Source organism: Taeniopygia guttata, chromosome 9 (assembly GCF_048771995.1).
Source record: "Taeniopygia guttata chromosome 9, bTaeGut7.mat, whole genome shotgun sequence".
Classification (NCBI taxonomy): Eukaryota; Metazoa; Chordata; class Aves; order Passeriformes; family Estrildidae; genus Taeniopygia; species Taeniopygia guttata.
In genome coordinates this window covers 17,584,919-17,607,925 of record NC_133034.1, presented here as the reverse complement: position 1 = coordinate 17,607,925, position 23,007 = coordinate 17,584,919, and the positions used below count along the sequence as shown (strand labels likewise).

The window sequence follows — 23,007 nt, the reverse complement described above, 5'->3', positions numbered from 1 at the left end:
GTGTCACAATCAGCTTCACGAGAAAAGGTCTCAGCTGCCCTGAGACCATAACAAAATGACTGGGAGCAGGTAGATGCTCAATATCCACCCCAAACCCAGATGCCCTGGGGTACCATGGGGCTTTCCTCATCAGCCTCCATGTGCTGCAGTGAAATCACAGCCCTGAGGAGCAGAAAAGAGGGGGGATTCAGGGACAGCACAGCTTTTGGGAGACAAGTGTGACAACAGGCCCCCCTGGGGAAGGTGCAGACAGTCAGGAAATCCCAGCAAAGTCAGGACATGTCTGCTGGCAGGGAGCTCTCTCAGCCCGGGGCGCACTGGGAATCCCTCAGCCACTGACAGCCCCACGTTCCCAAGCAGGACCAGAGAAATCCATCAGATTTGGGCTAATCCCTGCCCTGCCTTTCCCAGGCAGCTCCCTGTGCTATAGATAGGAGTGTGCTGCTGCAGCTCTTTAAATAGAGCACACAGAGAGGAGTCCCCCCCAGCCCTGCACCGCAGAACCCACCGCCACAGCCACACCGAACCTGGAGCCAGTCCAGGCACAAACTGGGGCAGAAAAATCCAGCAGCACCACAAGGGGAGCAGTCCCCAGTCCTCAGCAGGTATTTTTAGATCTCACCTCTGAGCTGACCCATACGCCACTGCAGCTTCAGCTCCCTGACACGGGTTTCACAGGTGACAGCAGGAGCAACAGAGGGAAACCTCGGTGCAAGATGCCCTTGGCTGCACATGATAGTGTGAGACACACTCCTCCTTCCTGACCCCTCACCCTGAGCTTTAGTCAACAATTATCTGGCCAAGAGGCACTCTGTGCATCCCTAGGGCCTTTGCTAGAGCACTCTGAGCCATTCCCTCCCCCATGTGAAATGCTCCATGGCATATCACTTCCCCTCCCGGTGCAGAGAGGAGAGCTGAAGTGTGCAGCTGCTCCCCTTCCCTCTCCTTTACGACCACAGGAGAAGGATGCTAATCCATGTGTTATCCCCTGACAGCCACCAGCTCTGGGAGCTGCTGGAGGCCCTGCACACACCACAACACATCCACACAGCCTGCGACGTGCATGGGACTCCTGCTCCCTTCATCACAGCAAGGGCCAGAGCCACTCCAGCCCCAGAAAAAAAAAAAAAACAAAAACCACAAGCTTTGATTTTTCTCTGAGATATCATTTCTAGGCCAAGCTGAGGCAAAGAAAAGCATCCAAATGCGAGCACTGGTTCAGTGCCACCAGGCGGGTGATGGAGCTTGGCCAGCCCACAGCGTCAGACGTGGCCCCGGTGTGACAGCGGGTGAGGAACAACGCCCGTGCAGCACTGGGGACACAGCTGAGTCTCCCCAGCGTGCTGGCAACTTCAGCAGGAGACACAGAAGGGCTCCATCCCAATCTGGTGTTTGTGTCCCTGCTCTGCACTGTCACAGCTTCCCTGCAGCAGTTCATCACTGACACAAATAGACCTGGAGAGCTTGGCATTGCTCTTCAGCAGAGTGCTGAGATAAAACGTGTTAAAATCTGCAAATAGAGGCCCAGCTCAACCCATGACTCCATTCAGCATCCTCAGCCTCAGTAACACCTCACCAGCAGCTGCAGCACAACCCAAGGGACCAATCAGGATCTGGGTATTTATCCCCAAATCACCTCTTCCTGGAGCTGAATTATCACCCATTGATAGGGCTTGTTGGAGGGGGCACAAACCACAGAGATTTTACAGATGCTCTCAGGTCCTGAGCAGCTGACAAGCCCTGTGAATTTAGTGTGAGCTGAGTTATTTTGGGAAATAACCCAAACCCCAGGCTGGCAGGAACTGTGCTCAGTGCAGCTGCAGCTCCTCAGACCCCGCTGAAGACTGCACAGGCTTGCCTGCAGGGAGAGGGGCACGGGCATCCTGTTAGCTGCTCCATAATAAAGAAGAACTAAACCAAATCCTGAGGATGGATAGCCATGGAGGAGGAAGGTGCCAGTGGTGTTTCTGGTCAAAATCAGGCACACTTAGGCTTAACCTGCATAATATTGATCTGCCCAGCTGTGGGGAGTTACAGAGGGCCTGGAGGGAGGGAATGAAACAACACATCAACAGAGATAGAGATGGCTGGTGGAGACACCTGGGATCCTTGGGGAGAGGGACTCGGAATGCTGCCAGCACTTAGCCTGCCTAACTGAAATCTTCCCGGGATGCTGGAGGTAGATGGAGGGGCTGCCACTGACACAGACCCAGGCCACACTCTGGTGGCCGCTGGATTTGCTTTCGGCGGGCGAAAACAACAGGGGCTCCCAGGCGTGGGGCGGGCCCGTGGGGGATGTCCCAACAGCCGTCCCGGAGAAAGCGAAACTGCCCGGATTTGAGGAACCCGAAACTCCCGTGCCAGTGAGTGAACTTCCTGCAGGGGGGCCGAGCCCTCGGCGGGGCTCGGAGGTGGGGCTGTGCCATCGCTCACACGGCGGCGGAGCACGGCGGCCGCTCCGGTGGTACCGCCGCTCCGGCTCCTCGCCCTTCTCCCGAACGCCTGCTCGCGGTGGGACGCGGAGGTTCGGACCAGCTTGTGCCATCGCGGTCCCGTCAGGTCAGCCTGTCCCTTCACAGCGGAGCTTGAGAGGCTCAGCCCTCTGCCCACGGGCGGGCTACGCGGGGTTTGTCAGCAGCCCGGTGTAAAATGTTGGGGGGTGGCGTGATGCGGGGGAAGGCAGAGGGATGTCGGGCCGGAGAGGAGCGGGCATGCCCGGGCGGGACCCGCGGCACGAACGGCCGGGCGGCTGCTTCCCTCTAGCGGGGACCGGGGGCTTGGCCGGCGGCTGTGCCCGGCCCCGCACCTCCTTCCATCCCTCCCTCCTTCCCTCCCTCCTTCCCTCCCTCCTTCCCTCCCGCAGCCGCCGCCGCCCCCGCGCACGTGGTGCGGGCGGGACGCGCTTCCGGAGCGGCGGCGGCGGCGGAGCGGTGAGAGCGGCGGCGCCGTGCGGGGCAGCTCCGCGCCTCGGTCCCGGATCCCCCCGGTGCTCCTGCGGGTTCCCGCCCCACCCCTGCCCGGCACCGCCGCCGGCCGAGCGGACGGGCCCGGGGGATACGCGCCCGGTCTCCGCTTCCCGGCGGAGGCGGCTCCCGGGGGCCGCTGTGCCCCCGCCCTGTCCTCGGGGCGGCCCGGGCTGGGATGCGGGGAAGGGGGGTGAGAACAAGCACCCCATCCGGGCCAGCTGCCATCCCACGGTGCCACGTGAGCCGAGGGAAGGTGTGGAAGTAGCAGTTCTGGCAGGGACACGGTGTGCCCTGGAGCAGGCGCAGGGAGGGGCAAGAAAAGGGAAATAAGTGTTGTGAAGGTCTGAATTAAACTTCATTCCATGTCCACAGTGTAAGATCCTCTGACTTGTAGCAATGGGGAGACCCAGGAAGGAGTCTGCTGGCACATCATCCCCCCGGCCAGCCACAACCGCCTCCAAAACTGCTCCCGCTGCGCCCCCGCCTTCCACTTCAGCCGCCCGGGCTAAGGCCACAGCTGCAGGGAGCCAGTCCCGAAGCACTTCGGCTGCCAAGGCTACCACCCCCACGCAGGCACGGGGGACAAAGGCAGACTCTGCCCAGCCGAGATCCACAGCATCCCGCGGAGCCCGAGGAGATGCTGGGGACAAGAGCAGAGCACCCAGCAGGAGTTCTACAAGCCAGAAGGCACCTGATGCCAAGGGAGCCGCTGGTCCTGCCAGAACTGACCTGTACCCACAGAAGAAGCAGCCTGGGGCTGACCTGAGCAAGGCCTGCGACCAGTTCCTGCCTCCTGTAAAGAGCAAGGATATCCTGAAGGTGGAGAAGGAGACCCGGGGCCAGCGGGAGAACCCCAAGTGGTACGAGTGGCGGGAGAACCGCATCACTGCCTCCGTGGCCCCCAAAATTGCCAACAGCAGGTTTGCCAACAGCAAGACAGATGAGGTGCCCAAGTCCTACCTAAGGGAGGTGGTGAGTTCTGGCTCCAAGGTGCAGACCCCAGCCATGTCCTGGGGGATCCGCAATGAGAAGGTGGCTGTGGAGGCCTACAAGCAGAAGTTACAGAAGGGAGGCAAACCAGTGCACGTGGAGGACTGTGGCCTCTTCATTCACCCAGAGAAGAACTGGCTTGCTGCCAGCCCAGATGGGATCATCAAGGATCCAGCCACAGGGAAGGACCTGGGGCTGCTGGAGGTGAAGTGTCCCTACAAGCACAGGAACAGGACGGTGCGTGAGGCCTGCAAGGACAAGGACTTCTGCCTGGAGGTGGATGGGGATTCCTATGCCCTGAAGAAGAATCATCCCTACTTTACCCAGGTCCAGTGCCAACTGGGAACCACTGGCTTGCAGCGGGCCGACTTCGTGGTGCACACCAACAAGGAGACTGCTGTGGTTCCCGTGGAGTTTGACAGGGAGTTCTGGAGGAAGACTGTGCCCAAGCTGGAGAAGTTTTACACAGAGGCAGTGATTCCCCACCTGGAGCAGCAGGCAGGCAGCTCTGTCTGGGCCAAAGAGGAATAGACCACTGCCTGCCTGCCTCGACTGGATACTTGTTTGGCTGCATAACTCCAACTTTGTTCCCTAGCATAGAAGTTAGACCTAGGTTAGTTGCTGTTCCTGAACCGTTCACAGCCTTGGAGCTGAAAAGTTGTACCAGCAGGACCCTGCTTTCTAAGGGTGCCCAAAAAAAGTGCCTTCTTACTGCCCCAGACAGGTCAGCACTCAGACCCCAGAGCCTTCTTGTCCTGTCACCCTCACTGCATCGCCCACCTGTCCTAACAGCATGCCTGATGGAAGCTGGCACACATCTGGATCTGCAAATGAAACCAATGACATCTCTGTGTTGGAATTAGAGGCTTATTTTGTGAAGAAAACTGGAACCTTTGGCACCTCAGTTGCTGTCGGGACTAATTTCTAACTGCACTCCAGAGTGGAGACAGAGACAAGGAGCCCAAGAGCAAAACTCTTTTTTTGAGCCAGTGATGTGCCTTAAGCATCAGAGCAAAGGCACATGGACACCCTTCCTCCCTGAGCCATCGGACCTGTTGATTCTGCGGAATAACCCGTGACATTCCCCGTCAGATGGCAGCAGGCTCTGGAACATGATTCCCACTGAAGAGGTTGTCCCCCAGGCCATGCACCTCCTGAGGACCTACCCATGGAGCATCCCTGTAAACTGCAGCAGTGTGAGGAGGTGGTCATTGCTGAATTAAATATAATGCACTGGTCTGCTTGTCTCCTGTTGTTTTTGCGACTTGGGATTTACCTGGGGGAGTAGCAGGGCTGAGAGGTGTCCCTACACCAGGTCCCCTCCCAGCCACAGCAGAAGGGAAGCAGGGGAGCACTTGGGTCCTCAGAGGACATGAGAATCAAGGTCACTGACCTTTGCCAAAGCCACCACTGTTATGGCAAAAGTATTTATTATATACATAAGACTCCAGTCACACTCCACAGGGCAAGGACCAGAATTCGCTATAATACAAATAAACTATAATACAAAGTAACTATAATACAAATTAACTATAAAAACATAAAGCACTTTTGGGGCCCAGGCTTTCCACAGGAGGAGAGAGGCACAGGGACAAGCCTGGGGGCTGCTGTGTGACAGGGGGCTGTCCCACACCCTGCCCCCAGCTGTGGTCCCACAGTAACCAGATGTGCAAGTAGGAAAGAACCCAGTTAAGAATTATAGTCATGGGGACTGGCAGGTAGGGGCTGAGCTGAGTGTCACCAGGACAGGAGCGGGGCCTGCATCCCCCAGGGAAAGTGCAGAAGGCACATGGGCAGGGCTCTTTGGAGGGGCTGTGAGGAGGAGGTGGGATCCAACAGTTAGTGCATGTGGGGCCCCAGGAGATCACAAACACTAACACACTACCCACAGGGATGAGCATCTGGACCACCCTCCTATCCCCTGCACACTTCTGGGATAACCGAGCTCTATGGCCAATATGATCCTCGGGGAGAACACGTGTTGCAGGGCAGCTTTCAAGGGCCAGAGGTGTGAGGGGACAGTCCAGCCTTGTGTCCCAGCCCCTCCCCTGCCAGTGCATTGATTGTCTAAGTCTTCAGGTTAAAAAGGGACTCCTGGCCTTCCTGCTCCGCAGGAGCATCAGTCAACGAGGCGCTTGCGGGGCACTGTCCGAGCTCGGTTGGAGCGGCGAATCTCCTGCTTGGCGTCCCGGCACCGCTGGCAGATGAAAATGTCAGGCACGTTGGATTTGCGGATCTTGGCACAAGAGAGGTGGATCCAGGTAGCGCATTCGTTACATTCGATCATGGGCCTCCCTGCGAAGGGCTTCATGCAGAAGCAAGTGATCAGATCCCAGGCATCGTCATCTGCTCAGGGAGAGAGAGAGAGAGAGAGCGCTCAGACACCACCACCTTACCAGCTGCAGGTCTGCTTGTGGCCAGACCAGCCAGGTCTACTGGTGTTCAGTGGGACAGCCCCCCACTCACCTTCTGCTTTGGTGTTGGGAACTTCTGCGAATTCGACTGCTAAAGTTGCAAAAGGGGGAAAAAGAAAAAAAAAACATCAAAACCAGACGAGTAAGGCAGCCCTACACCCCACTTCAGACCTGTTTCAGGTCTGCACCACTTGCTCTGCAGAACAGAGCTACCAAAGGGTTGGTCAGCTTCCTGCCCTCTGCTCTTCAGTCCCCCAAGTCCCAAAAGTATTCCTCTTGTTGGGAGGAGCCTGGGCTATGGACAGGCCCTCCCTGTGGCCAGCAAGGCTGGCTCCAGCTGAGGGAGGGACAATGTTTGGCACTGGCTCCAGCACAACAGGGCCCTCTGCAGTTCCCACACACTTACCACTGAGCTGGGAGGTCTCTCTGCTTGTATCTTCCCCTGTGCTTTGGTCCAAGGTATTACAGGGACTAGGGCTTTTCCTCTCTGCAGAGAAGGGGTCGTGCTCCTTAAGCTGAGGATCATCTGCTGGCTTCTCAGTTCCCTGTGCTCTGTACATCAAGTCCTTCTCCATCATTGGCTCCTCCAGGAGGGAATTGGGCTGGGGGTCCCCAGGTGGGTTGAGGGAAGGCTCCAGTAGCTCCTCTTTCACAGGGGACAGCTGTCCTGCCAGTGCAGCCAGCTGCTTCACCCCATCCTGCTCCGCCCCAAAGTCTTTCCAAGCACTCAGCGGCACCCTCTTCTTCACCTCCTGCTCCAAAATGCGTTTCTTTGCTGGTGGTTTCTTCCGTTTGATTTGCTGGGGCCGGATGTTGTAGAAGGCAGTGGAAAAGGCAGGGCTGCTCATTAGCAGGCCACTGCCCACAGCCCCCCTGGCCACAGCATTCCTGCTCTTCCTATTGTCCATGGGGATGTGGCCATCAGAGGAGTGAGATGAGGTTGAGCTATCGCTGTCCTGAGTGCTCCCCGTGCTGTTCTGGGGGCTCATGCTGCCTCCATGGGTCCAGGGAACATACTAGTGGCAAGAGGAGAAGATGAAGGATTAGCAAGGGAGACCAGAGCTCAAGTATTTGGGGTAAGGAGAGAACGACTCTCCAGCAGTGTCTACCCAAATTTCAAGGCCAGACTGGATGGGCCCTGAACAACCTGATCTAGTTAGTGGGTGGTACCCCTGCCCGTGGTAGGGGAGTTGACACTAAATAATCTCTAAGGTCCCTTCCAAGCCAAACCAATCTCAAATTCTCAAAGATTAGGAGCTGAGTCTGCACATGGCAGGGAGACCAGGAGAACCCGTGTCTTTGTAGAGGAAGACTGTGCAAGTCCACTTACCTCTTCAGGGTACGGGATGTAGCCTGCATAGGCCAGAACGAAGGTGCAGAACTGGTTGAAATCCTCCACAGTTCTCCGCCGTTTCTGAAGCGGCTGCAACAAACACCACGAGTGGATTAAACTCCTGGGATACCCCAGCCAAGCCGATATCACAGCCGGCTCCGGCGGCAGCCCTGGACCACCCGGCAGTTTAACAAGCACAGAATATCAAGGTCACCCAAACACCCATCCTTCCCGTAACTCCGCATCATCTGCCCAGACAAATGCAGCCCTTCCCTTTAAACCCAGTCCCGGGCGGGTGGCGGCGGGGCTGGGCGGGGAGGGCCGGACACACGCGACGACACCGTGACGACATGCCGGGACACCCGGAGCCGGGCAGCCGCTGCCGGAGCCCGAACCGGCGGCTCGGGGGCCCGGTGCCGGCCTGTCCGCCCACGGGCGGGCACTCCGGGACGGGGAACGCTCCCGGGGCAGCGCCCGGCGCGCTCGGGGCTCGGTCCCGCGGGGGGAGCGGTGGGAGGGCCGGGCTCCGCCGGCTGCACCGGCGCCCCAGCGGGGCGGCCCCGCACCCCGCGGCCGAGCGAGGGGAGCCGGGGCCGGGCCGGGGCGCTCCCCCGCGGCGGCGGCCGGGGACGGGAGGGGTGTCGGGGCCGGCCCCCCGCGCCGCCCGTCCCCGCGCCGGGCACCTGATGGCTCCCAAGATGGCGCCGCGCTGCCGGTCCTGCCCCGGCCGACCGGCCCGGGGGGATCCCGCCCCCCAAACCGACACCCCCGCGCCCGCGGCAACCGCGCCGGCACGGGACCCCCGCTGCCCCCGGGCCGGTGCGCGGCACCCCCGCTCCCCTTCACGCACACGCGCACCCCGGCACCCCCGCAGCCCCCAGCCCACCCCACCACCCCGGGCGCCCTCACGGGGTCCCCGAGTGCCGCCACCGCCCCCCCCGGGCAGCATCCCCCGCCCGGTCCCACAGCCGCCCCCCGAGGGCTCCTCTCCCACGCACAGCCCCCGCGGGCACACACGGAGCCGCCCCCCCGCGCGCATACAGACACTCACACACACCGAGCCCCCCCGGCCCTCCGCACCGAGCTTCCCCCTCCAGCACCGCCACCCCCCGCTCGCAGCGCTCCCCACGAGGCCCTCCGCGGCACACGAGCCCCCCAGCACACACAGACACACACGGAAGGACCCACGGCCCCCCCGCACACACATGGCCACACAGAGGGGACCCCCCCCTACAGCCACACCGAAGGACCCCCCCCGTACACACAGCCACACAGAGGGCACCCCCCTCCCTGCACACACACGCACAGAGTGAACCCCCCCGTACACACACACAGCCACAGGGAGAGGAGCCGCCCGGACACACAGACACACGGGGGACCCCCTCCCCCTTTCACACGCACACAGAGGGGACCCCCCCGGCACACACACACACACACAGAAGGGACTCCCCCCCGCACACACACAGGGGGCACCCCCCCACACACACACAGCCACACGAGCCCACCCCCATCCGCGCACACACAGCCGATCCCCCCGCTCCCGAGGGCAGCCCCGCACCCCCGGAGCGCAGCACGCAGCCGCCCCCCGCCACGATCCGCTCCCCACCGCCCCGCTCACCTCCTCGGGCGCCGGGGACGCGGGGCTGGGCACGGGGCTGCTCCCCGCCGAGCACGGCCCGCCGCGGGGGCAGGGCTCCGCCGGCTGCCCGCCGGCGCTCATGCCGGTGCCGGTGGCGGTGCCGGTAGCGGTGGCGGTGCCGGTAGCAGTCCCGGTGCCGGTAGCAGTCCCGGTGCGGTGCGGTGCCCGCCGCCGGTGGGAGCGAGGCTCGAGCGCCGCCCCGGCCGCAGGGGCGGGACCACCTGGTGGCGGGGAAGGCGGGGGCGGGGCCTCGCGCCGGCCGTCCCGGTGCGGGGGGGTGCCGGTGAGTGTCCGCCCCTCCCGGTACCGAATGCGGGAGCGCAGCCGGGCTGGACTCGCCCGGACCCGCCGCCGCCGCCAACGGCAACGCCGCGGCACCGCCCAGCGCCGCGCGGGGCCGCGGCTCATGGAATGTTGGGGCTCGGGGGGAACACCGCGCTCGAACGGTCCCCGCGCGCCGGGGCCGGGCGGAACCCACCCCACCCCACCGGGCTGCTCCGTGCGACACGGCCCGGGACAGCTCCGGCCAACCTGGGCCACTGCCTCTACACACTCCCAGGGAAGAATTTCATCCTAATATCCAAAGTTGTCTCCTCTTTCACTTTAAAGCCATCCCCCCCCCCCCCCCCCTTCTCTCATCCCTATCCGCCCGTGTAAAAAGTCACTCCCTCTCTTTAAAATATGTCAACAGTAAAAGTCATCCCAGAATTCACATTTTCTCGTTACTAGATGAGGATGGGCACCCCACAAGCGGGTACATAGACAAGGCAAAGATGTTTAATGTCTTCCTCACTTCAACTTTCAACACCAGTGATGGGCTCTAGGGGTCCCTGAGCTGGAGGACCATGGCTGTGAGAATGATTAACTCGCAGTCAATCCCAGACTTGTGCAGGATCTGCCGTTCCAGCTGAATACTTTTATAGGGATGCTGTATGGGCCCTTACAAAATTCATACAAGAGTACTCAAAAGAGCTGTCATCATGAGACCTCTCTCAAATGATTTTTGAAGTGCCACGGGAATCTGAAGAGATCCCATTTGATTGGAAACTGGCAAACATCTTCCCTGAAAGGGCTAGAGGCATGATTCTGGTCACTATAGGCCTGTCAGTCACATTTCAGTGCCTGGTAAAATTATGGAGAAGATTATTCTGAGAGTTATGGAACAATACCTGAAGGACAACACAGGCATCTGTCACAGCCAGCACAAGTTCATGAGGGGAAAGTTCTGCTTGAGAAACTAAACTTTCTTTAAGGACAAGAGAAGCCTTGATACAGAAATCTGGAGTACAGTAAAGCTTTCAATACTGCCTCTTCCAGGATTCTTCTGGACAGAATGTCCAACACACAGATGGATAAATATTTCCTGCAATGGGTGAGCATAGGCTCGTGGGTCAGGTTATAGTGAATGGGATGACATCAAACTGGTGACCCATCACTAGTGGGGCTCTGCAGAGCTCAATTTTAAGGCCAATGCTCTTCAAATCTTCATTAACAACTTGGACTCAAAGACATATGGAGTTTGCCAACATACCTGAAGCAAGGCAGCTGTATCAGCAGACCCCTGATCAGGCACATGCTGTCTTTTGCTGGTCCTGTTCTTGATTTTTACCCACAGGCTCTCAGCCTGCTCATGGCTGTTACTCAGAGGCAGCTCTTCACTATCTGTCCCTTCCTCAGGAAAATACAACACCGCCTCCCCTCCTTCCCAGCCTCCCTCCTGAAATCTGGTAGCCCCCCACTGCAGTGTTCCAGTTATGTGGCGCATCTCTTTTTTCGACAGCAATTATGTTACAGAGTTTTAATTGCCCCATGGTTTCCAACTCCTCTTGCTTGTTACCCCTGCTGCATGTTTCCGTGTGGAAACACACCAGCTCGGGGCCTTTTTGCCGTTTGGGTGGAGCCCTGCCTAATAATTCCTTTGAGATGATTTATGGGCATTACCCTGTTGCTTCCTAAGATGTTGATGTTTCCTGGTTCCTCTTTTGACACCCAGAAATACAACCCCATTCCCTGCTCAATACAATTTAAAGCTCTGTCCCCTTTCTCCTGCCCACCTTGGGCCCATTTCCCCCGCAAACCACAACTGGATCCGGTACCCTCCGGGCTGACATCCAACCCAGCCTCACACCAGCTCCATGCTCTGAAAGGTGGCCAGTGGCCTCCTACTGCCCAGTAGGACACTGGCATGCTCCATCCAGGAGGTCCCAGCCTCACCTGCACCACAGAGCTCCCATTTAACTCAGAGGGAATCATCTGGAAAGCGTCTCCCCCTCACCAGCCTTGTGCTTGAGGCAACAGCAGGACAATCCCCTGCTCCCCTCCAAAATCAAGCCCCACAGCCCCCCAAGGAAAGGAGAGCATTGCACCCACTGCGTCCTGGGTTTATTTACACCACAACCTCTGTGTGGGTGGGCAGGGAGGGATGCTGGGCAGCCCACCCCAGGGCAGTCCACCCCCGAGCCGGCTCAAAGGCAAGGCAGGCAGCGAGGCAGTACTGGCAGCAGCACAAGGAAAGGAGCAGGGAGCACGCCCAGGAGAACCGGGCTCTGGCTCCCTTGGCACTACAGACGTAAGCAAGCCCCAGCATCGGGGGGCTGGGGAAGAGGCAGGGGTCACTTTTAGCAGCAAATGCCTCGTTTCCCTCCAAGGCAGCAGGGAGGACAGTGGCATGTGATGGAGCCAGACTAGTGCTCAGGAAAACAAAGAAAGAAAAAGGCAGAGGGTGAAGCAAAAAAACACGGAGAACAGCTCTTCTGCCCTGCAGAGCACGGAGTTAAACCAAGGGTCAGGATGCTTTGCCTTCCCTCCTCTTGGCACAGCAGCAGCTCCAGGCACAGCCTTCCAGCGTGCCCGGTGCCAGGCACAGCCCTGGCCAGTGACAGAGCCCCAGGCGTGCCCCTGGCCACGCACAGCAGGCTCCTGCTCCCGCGCTGTCCTTCCACCCGGCCCCGGGAGGGGAGAGCAGTTCAGGTGGCAGTTTGATGGCATGGCTGACAGTCCGTGTGGGCAGCAGCGTCCTCGGCGCTCTGCCAGGCACAGTTGGGATGGAAGCCAAGGTGGCTGAGCTTCGCCCTCCAGCCCCTGGCGCAGTCCGGCTCCCACCTCCCTTATAGGAAACCCTCCTTCCGGAACTGCTCCTTCAGGATGTCTCTGTACTGGTCAAAGCCACCCTCGATGCGTGTGACGGTGGCGTTCTCACACACCCACAGCTCCTGGCACACCAGGCGGATGAAGCGTTCATCATGGGACACCAGGATTACACCACCCTGTCAATATACAAGGGGGAAAATGGGGAACTTAGTGGAGCATAACCCAGGACTGGTGGCATGAAGATCTTGTGCCTCTGTCTAGCCTGTTGCCAGCACTTCAGGTTTCCATCAGCTCCAAGGAAAACTTAACAGTATTTTAATGGCAGGGAGCTCATCCCAGCCTTTCCTCCTTCCAGGGGGACAGACAGATCACCTATGGAGGAGCCATGTGCAGTAGTAACATATTTAATCTCTTCCCTCAGAAAGCAAGTGCAAGGTTTGTTACTCGCTCTCCAGGTGTCCAACAGCTTCAAGGATGGAGAATCCACACAAAGTCAGTACCAGTGGTGTCTGCATAGGGCCCTGAGCAGCCTCAACTAAGTTTTTCTGTCACAGGAAAACTGCCCCAACCTAAGCAACAACCAGTGAGATCCAGGTTGATCACAGTGGTATCTGGAGGCTGAGTCTTTGGAAATCGGGCATAAAACGTGCCTAAGGAAGATCTGAGTGGCCCCAAGGCAAGGCTGGGAGCTGAACACAGCATGAGAGAAGTCAGAGTGTAGGTGAGGATGGGACAAGATGCTCCTGGGGTGGTACTGCCTCTCTCAGCCACTCCTAGACAAAGCAATCATGTAAACAAACCACCAGGATGGATGGCTAAGGCAGATATGTACTAATTTCCCAAATTCTGTCCTAGACTTGAAGTCACTGCCGGTATTTCACCATCCAGCTGTGGCTGAGATACCAAGTAACTTGATTTGGAGGCTGCAGGAGGTGTTAGAAAAACAAGAGATGTTCCTTACCCGGAACTTATTCAGTGCCTTTGCCAGCGCCTCAATGGTCTCCATGTCCAGGTGATTTGTTGGCTCATCCAGGATGTAGAAGTTTGGACTGGAAGAGAAGATAGCTCTGAGGATGCAGTGACAGGCTCAGGCTGGGTCTGCACCCTGACTGCTGCTTTAGCTGCTTAGAGCCATTGGCATGTGGCTGGCCCCAGGACTGGCACTGCCCAGTTCCAGGGACACCTCTTATCCCCGTGAACCCAAAGCAGTGGGAGAAAACCACCTGTCTCCTTCCACACAGTCTCCCCAGGGTAACCTCCCTCTCCATAAAAACCCCCAAGGCAAAGGCTTCTCTGGGGTAGCAGAGGGTCCCTGGATGCCTGCCTTCCTCCTGGTGAAGCAAGCTCCAGGGACGAAACCATGCAAAAATTAACAGCATTTGGGAGAACATTACCAGGGCATGGTCATCTGGGCAAAGGCCACCCGACTCTTCTGCCCTCCGGACAGGCTGGCCACGGGACGCACGGCCAGCTCTCCGGAGATGCCGTAGCTCCCCAGCTGATGCCGGTACTCCTCCTCCGTCTTCCCTGCAGGATCATGTCACAACACACCTATGGCACACCTGGTGTGACACAGGGTCACAGCTGGACAGCCTCTGCCAGACCAGCAAATGGGAGATCAGGAGCACGTCCAGGCAATTCCCTCCCATGCAGGGGGTTTGCAGGGAAATTCTGACTGACACAATCAGGACGGGCTGCAGGGCTGGTGACTGACAACAAGTGATGCTACTCCCAAGTCCTTGTCACTGTGTCAAGTAATGGAGAAAGGAACCAGAAAGGAACCAGAGGTTTTTCAACTAGGAAAGGGGGATCCAGTGCTCATCTGCCCCAAAAGTTGGCACCAGCCTGAGATCTGCAGGCTACCAGCTACCCCTGCTTCTCATGGCTGATGACCTGAACTTGGCTGGACAAGGGGAGTTATCCCAGTGTTGGCAGTGACCCTTAAGCACTGATGGGACAGAGCCTGCTGCCCAGGAGCATGGACAAATGGGTTCCTCCATGCACAGCAAGAGACACCTCTGGCATCAAAAAAACTCACCTGGGAACTTTCTTGCCAGTAACTCTACAGCACTGATATTCAAGTCTAGTTGATCCACATGGTGCTGGCTGAAATAACCAATCTTTAGGTTCCTGCAGAATGAGAAGAGCGACTGGGAGCTGGTACCAGACTCTACAACCAGAGCCTTCATAGCTGCAGTGCCGTAAGGGGGCTCATGTGTGGGTGTGCTGGACCCATCCCGGTCACTACAGCAGCCACTGCTCCAAAGCACAGCCCAGGAGCCCCCCAGCTGCACAATTCCTCCCAGCCCTTCTAACGAGGTACCTGTGAGCATGTCTGATCCCTCTGACTGGTGCCAGCTCCCCCATTAAGATCTTTAGCATGGTTGACTTGCCAGCTCCGTTTTCCCCAACCTAGAGAAGCAGCAGCAGCATTGGAGAATGTGAAATCCATGAAGGCACTTTGGAGCGGGGGGCAGTGGTCAGGGAATTTCAGCTCTTGCAGATGATGAGGGGGAGCAGGACAGAGCACAGGTACCAGGAAGCTGCATTTCTATCATTAACAAGCAGCACTGGCAGCAGTGACAGATGTTCCCTCCCCAACCCTCAAGCCTAAGGATTACCCAGTCCCAGCCTCATCTGCAAGCACAGAGTCTGCTGCCCCATCCAATGTAGCAGGACTCCCACTACATGCTGCTGTCATCTAACAGGAGTTGTATATGGATCCAGTCTCTTCTCAGAGGAATCCAGTGAAAGGACAAAATCACAAGTTTTAAATGGTACTAGGAAAAATGTCCCAGTGTTTCTCAAAATGAGGATCATCAAATGCTGTGATGGGACTCAGAGAAATGGAAGAAATAGTCCTCCCTGGAAACATCCAAAATTCAACTGGACAAGGACCTGAGCAAGCTGGCCTATAACCAAAGCACGGTCTTCCCAAGGTCCCTCACAGCCTCCATAATTCTGCAATCCCACATACCACACAGATGCGGGACTCCAGGTCAGCAGAGACAGAGAGGGAATGAAAGATGTAGTGACTTGGCTCATAATAAAAGTCTACTTCATCCAGCTGCAGGATTGGGGGGGAGAACTTCTCAAAGCCATCAGGGAACCTGAGAAGGCAGGAAGAGGTGAGAGAGAGCCAGGAACTTCAGAGACTCCCAACCACCCAGAACAACCTCCGTAAGCCCCGGGTGACAAGGAGGGCTCCCTGCCATACAGGGCCTCAAGGAAGGATGGTCAGGAGAAAGCAACAAAGACCTGCAGCCCTAGCCCCAAGAGGGAACCCAGCCTGAATAAGGGGACCTATCTGGTCTCCCTGTCAGAATAAAGTTGGCCCACAGCAGGGGTGGTTGTCCCAACTGGGAGAGCACCCTGGAGAAGTTCATGTCAGAAATGGAGCCAGGTGCCCTCCAAACAATGGCTCAGGGGACATTTACCTGATGGTCACCTCAGACTCCTTGTCCACAGGTTTCAGCACTGGCCTGAAGGAAGAGGAAACATATAACCAAGGTGCTCTGCCCTGTGGGTCTGCTCCCACACCAGAAGCCCAGGTAGAGTCTTTAGCTCTGTGACATCTCATCCTAACCAAAGCCTCTGGACCAGAGACAGGCACCAAAAAGCCCAAATCACAACTGTATCTGCCAGTTACCCTGGGAGCTTCTGTTTCTTCCTGTGAGCACTGCCCCATTCCCACCTCCAGAGAGGAGCAGGACAGGCACTCACAGCTTCTCCAGCAGCTTGAGCTTGCTCTGGACTTGGGACGCCCGGTTGGCGTTGTAGCGAAAGCGGTCAATGAAAACCTGAGAGAGAGAAAAGCATCAGAGAGCCCCAAGTCCCCTTCAGCACCAGCCACCCTGCTCCACTGCCAAACCTACAGCAAGACAACCACTAAGGCAGAGAGAAAGGGACAAGGCTGGGAGAAGAATGCCCCAGCTCCGCTGGCTTCTCCCAGTACCTGGATGTGCTCACGGTACTGCTGCTGGGCTTCATACTCTCGCTGCTGGTTCTTCAGCCGCTCCTCCTTGATCTTCATGAAGTTCTCAAAGTCCCCACGGTACATGTCCAGCCTCTGTGAGTGCAGGTGGATGATGTCCGTGGCCACCGCGTTCAGGAAGTTCCTGTCGTGGGACACCACGAGGATGGTCGACTGCCAGGTCTGGAGGAGACAGCAAGAGGGGGGCCTGAGCACCATGGAGCCAGAGCACAGGGGTTGGTCCCACCACCAGGGAGGTGAGGACATCTCCCTCCCTCACCCTTTCTTTGTATCAAGGTCTTCTTCCACCCCCCTACCTGTAGGTAGCTCTCCAGCCACAAAATTGCCCTCACATCCAGCATGTTCGTTGGCTCTGAGGGAAGGGGAAAAGGCACTGAGGTCAGGAGGGATGGGGATGGCTGGATTGGTTTTTTTCCCATAGGAAAGGCTAGTAATCTGCACTGGGGAGGAAAGAGCCTCCGTGGAGACCTTCTCTGCCCAGCTCAGGGGACTCATGTGTAGGGTGTAATGCGGTGTGTGCACGGGGGTTGAGGTTCAGGCAGGGATGCTCCTCACAGCAGCATCTCACCCAGATTCCCTACCCAACCTGGGCATGCTCTTCAGTGAAGAGACTTCCCCCAGCACAGACTGGCATTCCAGGGACTGACAAAACCTGGGGCAGCATGACATGCAGACCACCTGGCTGGAGCACAGGGAAGGCTCTGCCGAGCACAGTGAGAGCTGCTGCCCAGGCAGATCTCCCCTGCCACTGCTGCCAACCGTGCTGCCAGGCCAGCCCATCAGACAGGGCTATTTTGAGCAGGCAGATAAAGGCCATGGCATGTTCCCAACCCTAGGAAGGGCACAGGCAGGCACAGCAGTGTCAGAAGGGGACTCACAGTATCAACTTACCATCCAGCAGAAGGAGATCTGGCCTGGGGAAAATAAGACATTGGTATGAGAAGCAGAAGGAGCACAGGGTCAGTGCAGAGTGTCTCATCAGACACACAGAGCTGCAGTGCCTCCAACACCCCCCACCTCAAGAGCCTGGGTTGGGAGGGCCCTCAGGCAGCACCCCTGCACCTCGCAGCACAGACAAGGAGGCCTGACCCCAGAGCATGAAGGCCGGGACACCAACCTGGCAAAAAGGGCTCTGGCTAAGGCCAGCCTCATTCTCCAGCCTCCAGAAAACTCTCTGAGGAGAGAAGATGCAGAGAGGGGTTATTGTTCAACACAGAACCACTGTGTTTGCCTGCCTGCAGGATCCCTGCTCCCCCATGGCTCTTTTGGCTCTGCTGTTACCCAGAGGCAACTTGTCCCTGCAGAGATTTCAGGCACAGCACAAGATCTGCGGTCCAGCAGGAAGGTGGCAGGAGACCACAGGCACCCCCAGGGCAGGAGACCACATTGGATGAGCAAGAATAAACCCCTGTTCTTCCTTACAGCCACAGCAGTGCCTGGGGGCTCAACTGGAACAAGTTCCCAGCCTCATCACTATCTCAGTGCCCAAAGTTTGGAAACTTACTTGGTTGTCTGTTGTTGCATCTTTGTATTAAAGCCCAGCCCAGCAAGAATGACGGACGCCCTGGGGAAAAGGGGAGAGAACTGGAATCCAGCTACAGCATCCAATGGCAGGGCACAGTCCGAGGTCTCAGACCCACAACCACCGAGGGGACTCTGCTACGTATTTTAAAACCATTCTGGTGCAGGAAAACTTCCCTGCACACCCAAGAGAAGCACTTGGCTAGGAAATGCAGCCCAGCAGGGCACAGCATCCACATGAAGTCCCAGGGGATTTGCAAAGAGTTTTCATCTCTTTGGCCAGGAAGAGAGTCACACCACCATTACCATCCCAAAAACGTTCCCCAGACACCAGGAACCTAGGGAGGTCAGACAGCAGCAGCAGCAACAATACAAGCCATTTGGGGCAAAAAAAGTACCTCCAGCTTCAGCAGAAAGCTCAACTATTCCTAAAGCAGCAGAGCTGTGACAGAGAAGAAACAAGAAGAAAAACAGGGAAAACCCCATCCCCACAGGCTGGATCCCAGGGCCACAGCATGACCCTTCCATACCCCAAACCACTGCTCAGCCCTAGCCATGCCAACACAGCAGTGCTCACAGGGCTGCCTCACCTTGCTGGGGCCTTGTCTGCCTCAATCTCCTCCAGCTTAGCATAGATCTCTGATAGTCTGGCACCTTCTGTCCCTTCTCCCCTAGGGCAGAAAAAGGAGTGTGTGGGACTCGCCAAGCCAGGGTTTGAGTGCTGGGGGAGACTGATCTCCCCAGGTAGGACTAAGGTGGGCAAGATACAGCCTGCCCCTGCCAGAGCCTGTCTTTGGAAGGGACAAACCTCAGAACAAGACCTTGTGGCCAAGAGACCACAGAAGGGCTGGAAACCCAGGGGATCACCTCACCTGCCAGAACTGATCTTGGCTGTCAGGTCCCTCTCCTCCCGCAGCAGGCTCTCACGGGTGGTGTCACACTCCAGCACACTCTGCAGCGCTGGTGTCTCATCCCCTGCCACCTCCTGCTCCACGTGCAGGATGCTGATGTGTGAGGGGATGCGCAGGCTCTGGCTGGCGATCATCTTCAGCAGCGTGGTCTTCCCCAGCCCGTTCCTGCCCACCAGCCCGTAGCGCCGCCCGAAAGCCAGGTTCAGGTCTGCTCCCGTCAGCAGGACACTGAAGCAAGGGAACAGCCAGGTCCCTGGTCAGATTGTCCCATGAAGAGGGGATGACTGACAGCCACCTGCCCCTGGTGTATTTCAGGCTGTGCTGTAGCCAAGCAAAAATCACAGGCTTCTTCTGTCCAAAGCCAACAGGGTCAGCGCCCACCTTGCTTCCTGATCTTTGCCACACCCTCAGTAATTTCTCAACTGCTCTCCAATCCAGTCTCAATCCCCCATGGTCCAAAATCCCAGCCAGGGTCTGTCCCACGTCCCCACTGCACTCACCGCTCACCGAAGGACACATCGAAGTTCTCGATGCGCACATCATACGACTTGTTCTTGCCTGACGACTCCATGCGAGTCTCCTTCTTGCTGGAGGCTTGGCTGGCAGACGCCTCCTCAAGGACGCTGTGGACAGGCAGAACACAGAGAGGGGGCTCAGCAGGAAAGCTCTGGTACAGCCAGATCCCAGCCAGGCTCAGCAGAGCGGGATGGGAGCGTTCAAAGTGCCCTGCATACTCACACAGGGCCAGATGACTTCAGGGAATCCCGCTCCAGCCTCTTGTCCTGCTTGGCTTTCAGCCTGGCTTCCGCCTTCTCCAGTTTCTTGGCATTCACCATCTGAGACACAGAACAGAGTTTGAAGAAGAGAGAGCATCTTCAGCAAAACGCCCAAAAGCCTGGCTCTGGGAGAAAAAAGATCAATCAACCTCTCAAGCCTAGTAGAAAGGGAGGGAGAAAGGACAAGAAAACTGGGACAGATTCAAGCATATTTTGAGGAGGCTAATCAGGCCAGGAAGCTACCTCAGCAATGAAGTCCTAAATCAACAGCTCATACACAAGTTTTGCCTCAGCAAGGCAGAGGTAATCGTACAGTCAGTTTCTGTAGTTCCAAGGACCTGGATCAGCCAAGTCGTTTCAACAGCAGCAACCTGCCATCCCAGTGCTTCTTCTGGTATGCCCTGCACCCACCCTTGAAGTGCACCATGAGGTGTTTCCCTCATGGTGAGGGGGTGTTAACATGAACACGTTAAATGTTAGCCAGTTTGGAACAAAGTCTTCTTGAGCAGCGGATCAGAGACAAAAAGCATTTAATTAACCCTGAAGGCAAGAAGGCGCCAAGTGTTTTAACCTGGCTTCTGGTCTTGGCCAGGCTTTCAGCCCACTCCAGCTTATTCCTGCACAGAGTCGAATATTTGTGGCTGACCAAGAACACTCCTAGGTATTTCTAGGCAACTCTGCAGGCAATGGAACACGTTAGAGACCTGCATGCCAGACTGAGGAGTATCTTGTTACTAGAGCTGTGACTCTGCACCTACTGACAGAGTCACTCTGTAAACTATGCCCAGCTTTCTGAATCTCCTAGTAAGGCACGTCCTCCAAAGCTTGACAGGCCTCCCAAGGCCTTCCCTGAATCATCTCCAATTTTTCTGAAGATCCTTTTTAGAATTGCAGACACGAGAGCTGGAAAGTGAATCCAGCTACAACAACTCTGGTGCCAAAACCAGCCAGAGCCGCCAGTTTTTGCTTAAGACTCGCTTTCAGACATGTGGGAACCATGTTAGGTCTCAGCCTCCAAGTGAAGGATTCTCATCCTCAGCACATTAACCCATGGAAAGGGAGCTCTGTGAGGGACCAGCCTGGCAATGACACTGCCCACACTGCACAGCTCCTGCCATCCTTGCTTTGTGGATGTACACCTGCACCTCACCCATGCTCAGATTTTGGCACATCCAACACAGACAGCAAGCCAAGGCTGTTCCTGAGCAGCTACAAATTCCATCAATACAGACATCCTGATTTCCTCAGGTCATGGAGTGGAACTACTTCCAAACTTCTCTGCTCTTGATCTTATTCCCCAAACCACAACAATCTACAGCTGGCTCTAGAGCTTAAAGCATCCCTGCAATAACTCTTTGCTACCTTCCCACCTGTAACACCCCCCTCTACTGCCATTACCCAGGGCTTTCCCCTCACTGAATATTCAAGATGTCATTCAGGGACATCCTATTTTCTCAATCAAAGGCCTGGCTGTAGGAGCCAAAGGTCCTCACAAAAGTCAGATTTCACTAAGAAATTACAGCAAAATAGATTTTGTCACATTAATAAGCTGCTAACTCATCTGGAGCCTCTTCACCAGACCAAGGCCAAGCGTTTCCCAAATTATAGAGAGCTCGACAAGGAGGAGCAGTACCCCCTGCAGCTATACTCCTAACCAGGATGCTGCCTGCCTTGGCTGCTCTCCAAGGGCAACCTGGACTGGAGCAGGGCAGGGCACCTGCAGCCCCACGTGTCAGCTGCTCCCACAAGGAAGGGCACAGCCCTCACTCACCGAGGTCTGGCCTCTCTTCAGCAGCAGCCCCGGCAGCAGATCCGCGCTGGTGTCCCCTGCAAGGAGACGGTGAGGTTGGGGTTGTTGAGCACGTGTGGCAGGGAGGCTCTGCAAAGCCCTGCCTTAATGACTGATCCCTCTCCTGACAGGATGAGGGGACCAAAGGGCATCTCTCCACCTCCACCTGTGGGCACTGCTGCCCGCACTCAGCAGCAGCACGGGAACCAGATGTGTGCCTGCGAGGGAGCACCTGAGGCTCCCCTCTCCAAGGTCAGGCGAGCACACCCAGTGCCCCGAGCCCTTCCCAGCTCCAGCACGCTGCTGGCAGGACGTGAGCCCAGGGCGTCACTCACCGTATCCATCAGTGATCTGGGAAAGCTGGATGGGGGCATCCAGCAGCACCTGGCTGCAGCGCTGGGCTTGGCCCTCGTCCCTAGGGAGAGGAGGAGGAGGAGGAGGTGAGGTGCGCGGTGGGGTGGGCAGGGGCGGGGGCCGCCGGGTCCCTTACAGCTGCAGGGTGTTGAAGAGCCGCTGGCAGATCTCCCTGATGGCGCCGTCGTCCTTGGTGTCCTGCGACACCTCCCGCAGCAGCTCGCCCACCGCCTCCTCCAGCTCGTCCACCGACTCGAAGTCCGCCCCGCTGCCGTGCAGGATCCCTGCGGGCACACGGCGCTGCAGCCCCGCCGCTGTCGCGACAGGTGGCACCGTCCCGGTCCCCCGCCCCACCCCTCCCGGCCGCCTGTCGCCACAGCGGGGAGGTGTCGCGACATGCGGCGCCGCGGGAGGCCGAGCCACGGCGGGCAGGCGGGAGCCGCTCACCCGTCACGTAAGCGAAGAGCTCGCCGTCCAAGTCGGGGAACTCGGAGCGGAGGATGTCGGCGCAGGAAGCCATGGCGGGGCGGGCCCGCCCCGCCGAGCCGCCGCCGCTCCAAGCCGGAAGGGACGGCGGGGCTGCCGGGAAGGAGGCGGGCGGCCGCCATGGCGCGGGGACCGCCGGGAGATGTAGTCCGGGCCCGACTGCGCCTGCGCACTACGGGAGCGGGGCTGCCGGTGCCACGTGCCGGCACAGCGGTACCGGGAGCGGTCGGACGGGCCCAAAACCCGCTCGGCCCCCGCTCGTCCTGTCGCCCAGGGAAAGAGGTTCTGGGACGACTTGGAATTTTTTTCTTCCCTCTTTTAAAAGCAGTTTCTGCTTTTAAACCACAATCAAGACACTGCAGGTTGGGGTTTGGGTTTAAATTTTTTAACCCACCGATGGGGATTGTGCACTTGGACACCGTCATCTGCTCACAGACGGAAGGCAGAGGGCTGAGCCAAGGGCCAGGTCCAGCTGCTCAGCAGTTACTGACTCCCTCAGCTACCCCACACAGCACCCACCTTGGCACCCACCACCAAAAGCCAAGGTAAAAGGAGAAATCAGCTTTCAAGTTTTTTTCAGGTGAGCACAAGGAAAGATGACCAAGATTCTCTTAAGCCTGGCTGCAGCACAGCAGCCTGACTTATGGGGGGCTGGGATACACTCCACTGAGTTCAGTTCATCCCAGCTGCAAACAAAAGCATCACTTGGTCCTTTTCACCCACTAGCCCCCAAGCAGCCCAGGG

General features: G+C 57.7%; 3 protein-coding genes across 7 annotated transcripts; 1 reads left to right on the top strand and 2 right to left on the bottom strand.

Annotated features, from left to right (window-relative positions):
* Nucleotides 1-2,316: 2,316 nt before the first annotated feature.
* Nucleotides 2,317-5,195, top strand: LOC121470408 (uncharacterized). Of its 3 annotated transcripts, none has more exons than XM_072933317.1 (2): nucleotides 2,317-2,363; nucleotides 3,339-5,195. In XM_072933317.1, exon 2 carries the CDS (start codon nucleotides 3,363-3,365, stop codon nucleotides 4,485-4,487), a length of 1,125 nt encoding a protein of 374 aa, XP_072789418.1. In that variant the 5' UTR covers nucleotides 2,317-2,363; nucleotides 3,339-3,362; the 3' UTR covers nucleotides 4,488-5,195. The 3 variants fall into 3 exon arrangements, with proteins under 3 accessions (XP_072789418.1, XP_041573987.2, XP_041573988.2); XM_041718053.2 differs by having other exon boundaries at nucleotides 2,325-2,559; XM_041718054.2 differs by lacking the exon at nucleotides 2,317-2,363 and adding an exon at nucleotides 2,836-2,930.
* Nucleotides 5,196-5,933: 738 nt separating this feature from the next.
* Nucleotides 5,934-9,820, bottom strand: LOC121470407 (PHD finger protein 13). The gene is made up of 5 exons (XM_041718052.2): nucleotides 9,322-9,820; nucleotides 7,701-7,793; nucleotides 6,777-7,386; nucleotides 6,423-6,461; nucleotides 5,934-6,302 (listed from the first exon to the last, which is right to left on the bottom strand). Exons 1-5 carry the CDS (start codon nucleotides 9,748-9,750, stop codon nucleotides 6,076-6,078), a joined length of 1,398 nt encoding a protein of 465 aa, XP_041573986.2. The 5' UTR covers nucleotides 9,751-9,820; the 3' UTR covers nucleotides 5,934-6,075.
* Nucleotides 9,821-11,702: 1,882 nt separating this feature from the next.
* On the bottom strand, nucleotides 11,703-22,376 carry ABCF3 (ATP binding cassette subfamily F member 3). 3 transcript variants are annotated; one of them, XM_041718048.2, is made up of 21 exons: nucleotides 22,225-22,376; nucleotides 21,914-22,061; nucleotides 21,759-21,838; nucleotides 21,406-21,461; nucleotides 19,597-19,694; nucleotides 19,359-19,481; nucleotides 18,820-19,086; nucleotides 18,538-18,618; nucleotides 17,931-17,990; nucleotides 17,544-17,600; nucleotides 17,318-17,340; nucleotides 16,723-16,778; nucleotides 16,388-16,588; nucleotides 16,156-16,232; nucleotides 15,870-15,914; nucleotides 15,410-15,542; nucleotides 14,756-14,844; nucleotides 14,471-14,562; nucleotides 13,827-13,959; nucleotides 13,394-13,481; nucleotides 11,703-12,608 (listed from the first exon to the last, which is right to left on the bottom strand). In XM_041718048.2, exons 1-21 carry the CDS (start codon nucleotides 22,295-22,297, stop codon nucleotides 12,450-12,452), a joined length of 2,139 nt encoding a protein of 712 aa, XP_041573982.1. In that variant the 5' UTR covers nucleotides 22,298-22,376; the 3' UTR covers nucleotides 11,703-12,449. The 3 variants fall into 3 exon arrangements, with proteins under 3 accessions (XP_041573982.1, XP_041573983.1, XP_041573984.1); XM_041718049.2 differs by lacking the exon at nucleotides 17,931-17,990; XM_041718050.2 differs by lacking the exons at nucleotides 11,703-12,608; nucleotides 13,394-13,481; nucleotides 13,827-13,959 and adding an exon at nucleotides 13,996-14,027.
* Between the last annotated feature and the right edge of the window lie 631 nt (nucleotides 22,377-23,007).